Source organism: Falco peregrinus, chromosome 16 (genome assembly GCF_023634155.1).
Source record: "Falco peregrinus isolate bFalPer1 chromosome 16, bFalPer1.pri, whole genome shotgun sequence".
NCBI lineage: Eukaryota > Metazoa > Chordata > Aves > Falconiformes > Falconidae > Falco > Falco peregrinus.
The window spans coordinates 6,045,124-6,059,316 of record NC_073736.1 but is presented as its reverse complement, the minus strand read 5'-3'; the positions used below and the strand labels follow the sequence as shown (position 1 = coordinate 6,059,316).

The 14,193-nt window shown below is 40.6% G+C and overlaps 1 protein-coding gene across 1 annotated transcript; it reads right to left on the bottom strand.

Annotated features, from left to right (window-relative positions):
* Positions 1 to 1,117: 1,117 nt before the first annotated feature.
* On the bottom strand, positions 1,118 to 13,898 carry CD46 (CD46 molecule). Its single transcript, XM_055819887.1, has 11 exons — positions 13,741 to 13,898; positions 12,365 to 12,556; positions 12,047 to 12,143; positions 11,508 to 11,593; positions 10,924 to 11,130; positions 9,958 to 10,140; positions 8,789 to 8,977; positions 7,984 to 8,175; positions 7,640 to 7,666; positions 6,885 to 6,951; positions 1,118 to 2,988 (listed from the first exon to the last, which is right to left on the bottom strand). The coding sequence occupies exons 1-11, from the start codon at positions 13,811 to 13,813 to the stop codon at positions 2,937 to 2,939; spliced, it is 1,365 nt and encodes a 454-aa protein (XP_055675862.1). The 5' UTR covers positions 13,814 to 13,898; the 3' UTR covers positions 1,118 to 2,936.
* Positions 13,899 to 14,193: the final 295 nt, after the last annotated feature.

The window sequence follows — 14,193 nt, the reverse complement described above, 5'->3', positions numbered from 1 at the left end:
GCTCTGTCTCAGGTAGACAGATCACATGCTTCCCTGCTGGAACTTATCGAATTGCTGCAAGTCTCTTCATTTCAGCCCCCAGCTCCATTTCCACCATCCCATACGAACCGTCCTCAGAAGCAAGCATTTACACTGATTTTAAGCATAACACACAGAGAAGCTACCAACCACTGACACTTCACACTACTTAACGTAACATTAAACTAGGTAATGCCACATCTAAGCTGTTACTCCCTCTGTGAGGACATCACTTTTACCAGTAGATGGCAACAACAACTTTTTATTACATGCAGCCTTTTTCCTAGCACAAAGTTCATGTGTTCGTGACTCTTAATTATCAGTTCCAGATTCTAAAATGAAATAATTCATGTGGGACTGAGCTTTAGAAAAATGGTGCAGAATTCATGACAATTAGGACAAACTGATTTGTAGCATTTAAGGCAAATTGCTGCCTATTCCCATCAATGCTGATCCCCAAACTTCACAGACTGTAAATCTGTGTAGTCTACATACTGTCATCATTTGCAGTCCACACCAATTCAGAGTATCACAACTGCAAATTAAGAAAAAAAAAAAAAGCAAGCATATTAGTTATTTTTCTATTCCACCCTCTGAAAGGCTTCATTCTATAAGGCAGGTGACGCCACACATTTCTTTGCAAAGAAAATTAAGTACATTTTGAGTTGAATCTCATACAATTAAAAATAATCACATTCTACTTAACATGTTACTTAGAAACACCTAGGCTATGCTCCCTAAGGGTTACATCTGTCATACACTGGACAAAAACGCCAGAACTCTCTGAGCTTTGCTCTTGACTTCGTGTTATATCAGAACAGCCACATGACAATCTGCCTCTCCTCCATCAAGTTTTTACCAAGTTCTTCAGGAGTGAACACTAAAATTTTGGAGGGTCTGGGAAGTTCTCTGCAATTCCAAAAGAACACCAAAACACATTCTCTACACTACCATTAAGTAAGTCTGTGCACAAACTGCAAACTTCAATCTCAACAGTTGCCACCTAATGCAAGTTTGGGACGTGAAGAATCATCTTAAGAATAATGGGAAAAGAGCTGCTTACCACATGACGAATGAAAGACAAACACTTACTACTAAATAATTTAACATTTTTATTTGTAATATTACAAGTCATCACTGGTCTTTACATCCGGGAAAAAAAATGTAAAAATAAAGCCAGTTTTTACAGTTATTTCACTTCAGCAGTAAGTGCGTTTCAGCATATTTTAAAACATTGAAGATGCCATACATAATCAAACTAGCTAATGACCAACACGCTCAATTCAGGATAGTATCACAGTGTTTACAAACAGTTATCAAACTAGGTATCGGCTAGGCAATGAACAGCAAGTCATTCTGCATAGCCAAAACCCCTTTTTCATAACGAGACACTATTATGCACTGTAACAATACAACCGCTGGGATTGTCCCAAAAAGCCCTATAACAGTTCTATGTTACTCAAACAATCTGATCACGCCAGGGGAGAGCAGTGCCAACCATCCACAGACAAGCAGGAATAGTTTAAATGCTGCCTCAGCCATCTGAAGTGAGGCAATTTGTTTTTTCTGAGAAAACTAGTTCTTACAAGCTGCCTGTATGTTGACAGCAAACTCAGAGATTCAGCAAGCCAAAACCCGCCCTAATTAAGCTTTTGGTTTTAATAAGGAATTAGAAGTAACGAGTATGCATTTAAAGTAACAGCAATCAATGCACATCTGAGTCTCCACTCATGGCAAACGCAGTGATGGGAGCTCCTGGAGTTCAGTCCTGACTAGAACACTTCCTGAAGCAAGCAGCTACCTCAAGAGTGATACATCTACTGCAACGGCCAGCATATCCAGTCCCGCAACTAAGCTGGTTTGGTCTTCCCTTAACGTGAAAAGGGAAGGGAGTCTGACAGGGAAAGGCTTCTGTTTCTCAACAGCTACCTGATGCTAAATCTAGCATTACAGAGCTAGATTTAGCATCATAGTCTGTATACAGAAATATTAAATGCTCTATGTGGAATATATATTTCAAGTGAAAAAGCGAAGCTAGATCCACACAGCACCCTTTTCTTATCCTGAAAAGCAACAAATTATGTCCAAAACTGACATCAAGGCTCAATAAAAATCAAGTATCCTAAGGAACTTACACTGTGCTCCTGAAAGGAGATGGCTACCACTGTTTTTTCCTTCTGTCAATAGGCCAACAAATTCAAAGACAGGGGATACCTTCGCTATAGAAACCTTCAGTCTTCCATTCCCACAAATCCACTGTAGTCCTTCTGGGACTATATCACAGAGCCAGAAATATATATGGCTTTTTTCCTTCTTAAAGGCAACAGAAAAGCTAAAAAACTCTGATTTAAAGGCACGCTTTAATTCATTAGATATACAGAAACCAACTTTGGCAAACAAAGAGGTAGTATATAAAAGATCTAAACTGTGGTCGTTTCAAAAAGACATAGCCTTAAGTGGCACCAATCTCTTAAGGAAATTAATAATAAAACATTCCAGAATACAAGAGACAAAAGAATAATTTATACCACCAGAACCACCAAAATGACTGAGAAGCACATTTGGATTTTAGTGAGCAAAACTAACACTGGATAGTCTTCTGTAAGGAAAGAAGTAGCACTGAAGGCAGCAGGCGGCAGCAGCTGGTACTATGACAGTGATAAGTCCAGTACTCCCGCCGACACAGACACTCTTGCATGCTATAGGTATGTGACTTTAAAACCATTTCACATACACAGAAAAGACAAGTGGCCCGTAAAAAAAAGCAGATATATATTATTCTTACCCTACTAATCAGTAGTATAAGACACAGCACAAGATATTAATCTACAGAAACTCAATGCAAGTGCAATCATTTTCCATTTCTGATAGGTATATTCAACTGCAAAATTCCCTCCCACCCCAAAAAAAAGGTCATTTCATGCTTTACAGATCTTATATTCGGCAGTACATGGAGTGCTGTCACGTTTCCTACAAACAAAAAAACAAGTAAAATCAGAGATTTTACATTTAAATAGTTTTTACATTTATTCTGAAAGCACATCCTTAGTTTTATCATTAAATCAACAGGTAGTCATGAAACTAAATTGTTATTTGCCCTCTTTTTACTAAGCAACTGCTAGACTGAGGAGACACTTGCTTCATTTCATCCACTAGACTGTTAAGAATGACCCACAGAGTAGAAATGATCCATTTGGATCAAATGTTCTTCAAGTGCTGAACAGACCATGCCTGCATACTATCAAACACTGAAAACAGACAGAACAGTTACAGGATTCCTAACTACCTTCCAGACGACATCAGTAGCATCCCTTATAATTCATTTTAAATACAGTATGTTTAGTACATATTTTATAACCAGAAGCTGAATATTAGTGAGAATTTTGATTTTTTTAGTTTGCTAAGAGCAGATTTACAATATTTAAACATATGAGGATTAGAATTCATAATTACATCCATATATATGTTTTCAAGTTCTTGAAAAACTCCTGTTTTGCTTTACAGGAAAAAAACCAAAAAAACCCAAAAAAAACCCAACCAACCACAAAAAAACCATACCAAAACTCTGCACTATTACTCTAAGGAGTGTCGTAGATACCATAAGAAAAACTCTGGGGTTAACAGTGTGTACGCATACCAGACCATGAATTTCTCTTACCATCATCATGTGCAGAAGGTAAAATGGGAGTTAACAATTCTATTCTATGTCTTGATTCCTTTTTTCTCTCTCCAAAAATAAACCAAACTAACCCAGAAAACTAATCCTATCTCAATTAGAAACACCTTATGTCAGAGACAAAGATGATATTCCTTAATCCGTGCATTATTTTGGAAGAAACTCCAAGCTTAATTTTCACATATACCATCTAAAACTTATGAAAAATAATGAAAAGTCACTCATTCTTTAAAAGTAAATAAAATCAAGCCATTTGAAAAGACCCTTGCATTAAGTTAGAATAAGAGACATAACATTTCGACCATAACCTTCTCAGAATTTGTGCAACAGGGAAAAGCAACACAAATGAAAATACTAGTTCACAAAAGTATCTGTAGTGCAAACTCTTCACTGTTAAGAAGTAACAACAAAATACTAACAAGGAACAATCAAAGTAAGCTGTCCTGTCTTAAATCTGTTCTGTTTAACACAGCTTGAAGAGTCAGGTTTTTGAAAGAGCTAATTTGACCCTACACAAGTGCAGGAGCAATCGTAACCATCATCGAATGCATCTGACTGCTGGACTAAGCACTAGTTTACAATATAGGAGAGGACATCAGTTCTAAACAAGCAACTACATTTTTACCCTTTTTAGGGCTACAGAACTCTGAATTTGAAAAAGAAATCACCTTTTCATAAAAAAGTTTTTTAAAAAAAAAAACAGACCTTGTTTGCACCTTTATTTATTTCTAGAAAGCTGAAAACCTAGATGAACCAGTAATTGTGAGAGCCATGTAATCTGGTTTTCTCTGAAGGGATGCACACTACCTTTACAAATTCTAGTGTCCGTGTAATGCAGCGAAGCTGGTTTCCAGCTCCAACGGTCTTCTAATTATAGGGAATTGTATTATTAACTAACAAAAGTAACACACCACTGGAATCCATTTCACATTACTGAAACAGGTGCAAACATTCTGCTGAGCGTGTGTATAGTTTCTATCTTACAGAAAAATAGGACACTCATTCTTTAAAGACAACCCAAAAGAAAGATACGTGATATGCAATCACTGGAAGCTATCATTTACAATACTGAATGATAATTCTTTATGTAATATACCCTATTCACCCCAAATGAATGAACAGTTATTATAGTCTTTCCTATAGGAAACAGGTTCACAGCTAGATTCCACACTTCTGAAATTCTAGGTAAACCATAAAAAAAGACGACACTTAAGTTTCATTGCAAAAGTCCAAATTAAGTGGAAAGTGTATACCTTTTTAAGATTCAATTAATTCATTTGTGCGGTTTCTTCCATCTCAGCTGGTACATTAGTTTTTAAAATACATGTTTCCTTGCAATTCTCATCAACTGTATACGAGCTGAACAGCAGAAGGGGAAAAAGGTCTAATTGAATGTCCTATAAAACTGGCAGATTAAACACACAAGGAGGAGAGGGCAAGCAAAGATTTTTGTTGTAATTTGAAGACAACAACCCAGCAGGTATGAGGTACTGGAAGCACAACAGTTGTTACAAAGGCTCAGCTACATCAAGAACCCAGAAAACTAAACAGGAAGATCTAGGCCTTAAAAGGAGATTAGGTAAGGGTTTTCAGATAAGAAAGAGGTTTAACAGTCAGATAGACGGTCACAGTGAAGAAGCTTAAGGAAAGCATTGGGCACAGTAAGATGTTTCATGCTGTAAAATTTTGAGGAATATAACATTCTTTGAATTTTGATGATGTTGATTTAGATCCCTCCTCCTTTCTACATCCTGAGAAATCCCTCCACAGAGGAAGGCAGAAAGTGCTACCCTAATACCGTAACTCCCATGTACACTTACTTGGCCATCCAGGTTGCAGATTATCCAAATCATGGATGAAAAGCAATTGCACAAAAGCATTAAAATTGCTCAGCAACACACAGGTACACAGCCACTCTGCTTACAGGGCCGCTCCAGCCCTTGTAATGATACTGTACTGTATGTGGAAGACACTAAGGCTAGAACCTAACTGGACATAAGCTAGCTTCTCCCAAGTAATACTGCATGTACTTCATCACAAATATGAACTGCAGGAATATTTCCTCCAATCTACTTCATTTAAAGCACCCTTTTCTTTCCTTCACGTACCCTAGATATCTTTTAACAAAATCTGCTGGAATTCAGTTAGTTGACATGCCTATCATAACATTCCGTATGTACCACATAACTGGCTCTGAATTTTCAGTATTTTGTGTTACAAACTATTTCTCCAACAAAACGGGCTTTTTTCAAGAAGGTAAAACAAGACATTACTGTAAGAAGCAACGCACAGAGGCATTTAAGTCTCCTGTCAAGCCTCCATGAAAAAACATACATACAATCAGTTATTTTCAAGATAAAAGTTCAAAAGGCCCTGCATGTCTCATTAAAAACAGAAGAGCACTAGCACTTATACATCTAGTATTTTACAGTTGGTACTGCAAGTCTTTAACAGAGGGACACCAATCATTGCTGCTGAAGGAGGAAAAAACCTGAAGTAGATCCACACATTAAACATTCTAGTAGCAAAGCTGACTACGTGCTTTTTTAAACAGCACAGGAGCACCAGTCTGGGCCACACCTTTTTTTCCCCCACATTTTCCTTGTAACTAAACCCGTATTATTTTATTCAAGGTGCTTCTGGGCCAAAACACAGCAGTTCCCCAGTTACGCTCCACTACCATCGGTACATCTTAAGGAGAAGAGAGGAAGCTGTTTCGTCCACCTCCAAGGTTTCCAATTCATGTAAACCACTCCAGCTCCTAAAGCCTGTGAGATCTAGTGATGCCAGAGGGTATCCAAGCAATAAAATACCACCAGCCCACACAAGCCAATACTACCACTGGTTTTAAGAGCTAAACTGACATGTTTTAGATCAGATGCAAACAATACTTTGCTCAGCAAGTGTTACCTATGCCAAATACAAGCTTAAGAACAGGGGTTTTCCTTCCCTGACATTAGTGCAAGTGGTAATTAGTTTATCTAAATAGCAGATACAAAACCAAAGTCAAGTACATTGTTAGGCACTTTAGCTTCCCATCAGCTGCTGGGATAAGCTCACACACACTCATCAGGCGTTTGAAAAAGAAAGGGCAGATAAAGCTCAAGAAATTTACATACATGTTAGCACCGCTTTTGCTTAGTCATATAGCAATTTGCAATAATAATAATAAAAAAGTAGGCTTACTCACCCATTTTGTGAAAAGAATTTCTTATAGACCCAGAAGGCTGCCAGGAACACCACAATTGCCACAATCACTTTAGAAAGAATTAAAGAAAGCCTTAGAGTGATAAAGATCATCTCTAGCTCACAAAAAAAGCCTCAATTTTTTCTAGCAGAAATAGCACTGTCTTCACCCACAATCCTATACAACCCTTCCTCCCCCCTGCCAAAAAGCCCTTAAAATTTGCATGGCTTATTTCACAAATATGTATTTACTCAAGACTCTTCAAGACAGTTCAGCCCAAGAACAGTGACCCATCAAGATGGCGAAACCCCACCAGCTCAGTAACATCAAAACAGGTATCTCAACACCCTAACGTTACTTTTCACAAGTTTTTAAGGAAGTGGTAGGCTTACACAACTGAGTAACAAATGGAAGGACAGAAGATGGACTTTTGTTCACTGACACAGTTATTTATTCATGCTTCCAGTAAACCCAAGCTCTGAAGAGTTTACGTAACTAAGTTGTGGAAGACTGCCTTTGAAATCCAATGCTTCACATACATGCAAAAATACACATTTTACGTTAAATTAATCTATAATTGCTAAATAATCTTTTCTTGAACTATGCAGCTTTAGAAGTAGACAAGCATTTTTAAAAAAACCCAAGACTCCAAAACTGTGATATATTACTGCAGTCACAGGTGATGACCAGAGTATCAATTCCACGTAAAAAACAAACAACCCATATTGTATCTTGTTCAGGTTTTGTAAGATACTTACCACAGATGATGGCCACAATATATGCACCTAAAACAGAGTGAATCAGTATCATAAGAGGAACACATGTGCTTCTTATTCAAACATTGTAAAGATATTCACAAAGCTATTTCAAACAAATCAAGCACTTCTGCCATTGCAGCATTCCAGTTTATATCATAACATTTGTTTAACTTAAAATATTCCTATTTTTAAATGGATTTTATCAAAACCTATTTTTCTTATATCAAAATAAAGAAGGAAGTTTGCATTAGATTATTTCTCCTGAATATGAAAGAACATCCCCAAGTAAAGCTCCTGTCACATGTATTTTCATTCTAGTGGAAGTTCTTGCAGTTCATACTTACTTAACTGGCAAGTTGGCACTCCAGGAATCCATTGGTTTTCTCCATTATACTCAATACGAGCTTCACCGTGTAACGTGTAGCCTGCATAACATTCAATCGTAATAACATCCCCAACAGAATACGAAGGTTTTTGTCCATCAATTACTCTACCATAAGCAATGTCTGGAGTGACACCAGAACTTTTAGGCCCACCTGGAAAGAGAGGGAGGAAAAAGAATAAAGAAAAAGAATAAAGAAAAAGAAATAAAGTCCAAGAACAGAGCTGGTACGTGAAACAGATTCAAGAAGTCACCATCAAAAAGTCCCCACATTTGCATAAATATCAAGCTCAGTCAATCTTGAAGACAAAGGCTTCCTGCTTCCTACAGGCTGCAGATGCATGTCCATCAGCAGAAGTTTCAGACACATTAACAGAAATACAAGTCTCCACTTTGTTAGGACAAACAGCTGTAATGAACACCCCTGTATCACAACAAGTGATCACATGGTGCAAAGCGAGGCAACAATAAAGTCTGCCATCATCAAAGGAAAAATCTTCAGAAAACACTCCCAGAGCAGACTCTTCACACTGGCTTTTGAACTTTATCAATTTCCATAAACAAAACAAAAGACCAAGCAAGTATGCCAGCTTTGCTGAACACTTCCATGAGTTGCTGAAACTCTACGCCACGACACTCATAACCCTACTAACATAACCTGTCGGTGCCCTGCTGACAGACCTCTGACTTTCAGCGTCTGCATGTGACTAAGACATTTGGAACTTGTCACTCTGCCCTTGATTTTACCAATTATGAGTTTTACTCACACATGCAGTTTTGTGAAGAACTCCACGTATTCTGGCCTTGACAAGTTACTGTCATCTCTTCAGCGCCATCGGGAAAAGCACAGTCAGCACCGCACTTTATGCGAACAGACTCTCCTCTTTCATATACAGACTTCGCTGGGACCACTGCTCCATGCGTGATCTTTGGGGCATCACACATACTTCGAGTAACTAATGCATGAATTCAAATGTAAGTTTAGTGATAATAAACTTTAAATATTTCCTAATTCATTAACTCATTCCACAAATACACATTGCCTTTGTATGAGAAATACAGATCAGCACATTTGAATAGTTTAACTTTACCACAGTTTTAAGTATAAATGCTTCCTTTAGATGATTTTAAAAGAAACATCACTGCAGGTATTCCCTAAAGTAGTATGATCTTATGATATGTAGCTAAGGAATTCCTATTTGTTGGTTCATGTAAGCTCTAGAATCATTTCCAGATGCCTTATCAAACTCAGTCATTATGGAACACCCAAACATACGCTTTGCAGAAGCGCTTCTCATTCCAGGGAACTCATCATTAGAGTATGCATGTAAAAAGTTTTTTCACTACTCTGCAACAACATTCCTTCTCCCTCTGGCACAAAGAGGAAGAAGAAAGGTTACAGAACAATGCCTGCAATGTCCCCAGCCTTGCAAATTAGTCCAGACTTAGTAATTTGCCTGGTCAAGATCTAACAACCTACTACAGCTCCTACTTTCCAGGCACCTTGTATGGTGTGAAGAGCTGCATAAGAGAACACAGACGCATAATGATTTTGATTACTCTAGAAGGATGCTGTGGGTTTCCTCATTGGGCATACTCCTAGTTCTATCAGAATTCAGAAACACATATTTTCTCCTCTATTTACACATGAAATCACTAGAACAAAGACCATGGTGCTATTATCATGCAGCGTTACCACAGCACGTCCGCGCCATAACTTCTATACGTATGCCTGTAACTTAACTCCAAAGAGGTTCTGGATGAGAGCGAGTTAAGTCACTCAAACACCTGAAACGGCTGCCCACAGAGGAGGCTCCATGTCAACTTCCTTAGCTTCTGATTTGCAACTACAGTGTTATGATCTTAAGTTTTAGCTAAAACAGACTTACAACATTCTCAACATATAAAAATGTTGGATTCTTATGTAAAGACTTACTTTTCTCACAAGTTGGTTGTGGAGGAGACCAGGTGCTATTTTCTTCACAGGTAATTATCTCCTCTCCGATCATGAAATAGCCTGGATCACACTCAAACATAACTGAGTCCCCATAGCTATAGGAAGGTCCAAATCCAGATTTTTTTTTGCCATTTGCAACTCTTGGGTTCTCACATTTGACCACTGAAACAGGTAAAAGAAAAACAGCTTTGAGACATTTGTTAACAGTATCTTTGCAACAGACACAGCATCCTTTTACTGCTCCTAAGTCTCCTTATCTAATTCCTCAAATTGTTTGGAGGGGCTTTGTAAAAAAGGTTATTCTCTTAAATGTGGAGAAAGTCCTTGGTTTAAGCTATTGAGTTGTAATGGTACACAGTCAAATAAGAAATTATAGTAACAATGATATAATCACTCTCCACTTCCAAAAGACAATACTCCTGTGCAGCGGCAGAATTTAAGAAAACAAAGTGACACTGATGAGGGTTCAAATGACGACATGCAAGCATCTGCCATTCCTCCCTATGTCTGCAAAGCAAGGCTTTATGCTTGCTGGGCTTTGCTTTTCTTTCTGTGCTTGCATAGCTGTGTTCAGAAAAAGAGTTCTTCCTTACTTTCTTACTATTTGTAATCTACTTCTCACATTCTTGCTCTTTACACAATTTTTCTTCAGCTACCCAGGCTTTATGGTCTCTCAGTTCCTTCACTTTGTCCTTGTCACTTCCAACAGCAGTCATACATCTAAAGTTTTAACCTATATTTAAGTCATATTCTGTGTCATAATCAATCAATCAATCCCCACAATGCAGTTATCACCACTGGAACTACATCAAATGTAGTACCAGAGGATGGTGTTTCTTTTCTACAGGAAAGTCCACTCCCCCCTCTGCCTTCCAAAAAAGGAACAGATACTGAAGTTTTGGAGTCACATAGGCTATAATAAAGTATATTAAAAATCCCAACAACCTTTACACTGTGGAGGTGGTCCACTCCAAACTCCATTTGACTGTGCATTGTATGTGCAGAAAATAGTATTTGGTCCAATCAGTGAGAAGGGATCTGTGCCTTTTGGGACATCATCACATGTATAGGTTACTGATGTTTGATAAGCATAGCCAGCTGCTTCAGTGTAACGCCCATTGGCTATGCTTGGAGGTGGTTCACAAGGAATTCCTAGAAATAAATCACACAAATTAGTCAACAGAATTGTGCTGTTACCTTGTTCACCTCAGAAATAGCGAGCCTTGATTTTCAAGTAATTTCATTTAAAATCCAACACATAGCTATTTCTAAGACAAGCTACAGTTACAGATGAGAGTTAGGGATGGTCATTTATTATAGGGAGTCTCAGTTTCAAGAAGAGGTTGACTTTAACTAATATGAGCTAATTAGCACAATAACAGGTATTTTTCAGGGGTCATTCCTCAGGCACATCCCAAGTAGTTCAAATAAATAACCATTTCCTGTACTGGAAGGTTTATGGCATAGCTGTTTTCAAATGAACTAGCACCATCTGAACACAACCTTACACACGGTAGTAATTTACTTACTTTCACAGAAAGGAAGATCTCTATTCCAGTCAACACCATTATCCTTAATCACACAGGAAATCTCATCAGTTCCACGTAATCGGAATCTAGACAGGTAAAAATTTTCGAAGAGGTGATACTTAAGAAGTCTCTCATTTCTCCAACACCTACAAACTTTGTTTATAGCTTTTGACACACAGCCAAGAGGGTCATTATTCAATACAGTACTGAAGTGTGATTAATACATATATTTATTCCCTCCATCACAGGAGCATTAAAAGAAGTCATTAGAGGTAATACTCTAGTTTTCGCTCTGCAGAATCTCACTAAAAAGCTTAAGCCTTGGTTGATGCAAACAGCAAGCAGAACCCAGGAATCAAATCAAATTTAGCTGCCATTTCATTTGCTCCAGGTGGAATTCAGGAGACATTTCAAGTCGGAACTGGAATGGAACCCACATAAGAAAATTTGCATTTGGTTCAAATCTGGTCTAAACACACACACACACACACACACACACACACACAAAAAGGATTTATTAACTTCATCAAAATACTTACCCTCCTTCGCAAGAAAAAGTAGCTTTTGATCCAAATGTAAGATCCGTCACATTAATAAAACCATGTTCTAAATCTCCTGGATGCTGACACTTTCTCTCTGGGGGGGGGGGGGGGTAGGTGGGGGAGAAAAAAAAAAGAAAAAATCCGCATCTTTGCAGTTATATACAAAGACTAAGTCTTTGGTATATACTGCTCTTACCATCAGTAGCATTTTTCAAGCTTTGTTTAGATACTACAGAATACTAATTCTCACTTGGAAAACAACTAAAACTGTAAAATTTCAAAGAGAAAAAGCGAAAGAGCTCATGTACACATTACCTGTACAGAACTGCTCTATGGGTGACCACTGTAAGTCTTCACCACATGTACGAGTTGGTGATTTTCTGGGGATTCCTATATACCCTGGCCGGCAAGTGTAAGACACCTTGGTTCCAACAGTGAAGCTCTTCATTGTGTTGAAAGGCTCCTGGAGCTCAGCATATGGCAGCCGATCTGGAGGCGCACAGGTGTCTGTCAGAGTAAGAGGAAAGAAAAAGCAATCCACAATGTTTTCAACAAGAAGAGATACGACGAGATACAACCAGGCCTAGCGGCAGAGAAGCCAGGGTAATTCAGTAGGTTTTAAGGACTCATCAGTATACCAACGAGGTGACATTCTTAACTTAAAAAACTGAAATCTAATTAAATATATAACTTATATTTTAATTGTATCCAATGTCCAACTCCACACTCATACAGGTTACTTAACCATCTGTTTCCTCAAGTTCTCTTTCAGCATTCTACCTAGACAACACATTTCCTTCCAGTTCATGTTTTGTTTGCCTTACTCCTGGAGTTACACACATGATTCGTTCCCCGTATGCCCACCCGCAGTGAAACGCCTATGGAGCTCCCTGCAGGAAAACCCAGTCAGCCGCACTGGCAGGTTGATTCCCTTTCCTAAGGCAGGCAGATCCCCCAGCGGGGTTTAAAACCAGCTACACAACCTGCTCTGGGAGGCCCTGCTTTAGCAGGGGGTAGGACCAGTGATCTCCAGAGGTGCATTCCAACCCTGACCAGTCTGGGATCCTGTGATCCAACACTGAGCCACAGACCCAGGGACGTTCTGAGGGGCACTTTGTGCTGAAGACTTAAGACTCCTCCATGCTAGAGGACTCAAAACAACACATTCAAGACCTTGCAATCCAAACATCAGATCCACCCAGCCTGTGCAAGGCTTCACACGACAGAGCCCATCACCTCCTTCACGCTGCCAATTATCCCCCTTCCCCACCCATTTACGTTATTGTGTGCATTACAAATCGGTAGAGATTTACCAGACGTTTTCTTCACTACGGAAGAAATTTCGACCTCGGGGTCGGAACCAGCAAGGAAGCCAGGACGCCTGTTCCTGCGACACCACCTTTCTCTCACCTTTTCGCCCCAAAACTGCAGGGCAGCCGCCCGGAGAGCTCGCTGGTTCCGCACCGCCGAAAGCCATTTCCCTCTCCCTCCCCACCGCCTCGCCGAGCAGGCCCGGGGCCCCCTCAGCACCCCCGGGGCCTCCTCAGCACCCCCGGGGCCCGAGCCCTCTTCTCGCTCCGGGCCGGGAGGCCGCGGGAGCTCGGCGTGCCCCACCAGCCCTTCATCTCACGCCCCGCACCGGCCGTTCCCCCGCCACGGCGGGCCGGGGGGAGCCAGCGCCCGCTCCTCACCCTGAGCCCGCGTTCCACCGAGCCACGGCAGCACCAGCACCAGCAGCAGGCCCGGGCGGCGCGGCGGCGCCATGACCGCGACGGCCCCAGCGGGAGCGCCCGCTCCGCGCCCCTCGCTCGGGCCACAGCGCAGACGCAGCGCGGGGCTGGGGCGCAGGCGCGGCCCGCCCCTTCCCTCCGCCGCGGTCGCCATGGCGGGGCCGCTCTGCCCCTCGGGAAGGGCGGGGTGGCGGCGGTGGGGCCGCCGCCTCTTCCGCAGCCTTTGGCTTGACGCTGGGTTTGCCTGCGCGGCGGAGGGGTCGGGGCGTGCGGGGCGGCCCCGGCCCGAGGAGAGGCCCCGGCCCGAGGGGTGCGGGCCCTTTCCTGAGCAGAGCCCCCAGAGAGCCGCCCGCAACGCCGGCAGAGAAGAAAATCTTCAAAACATGTTTAGTTGCCCAGATTAAACACATTTGA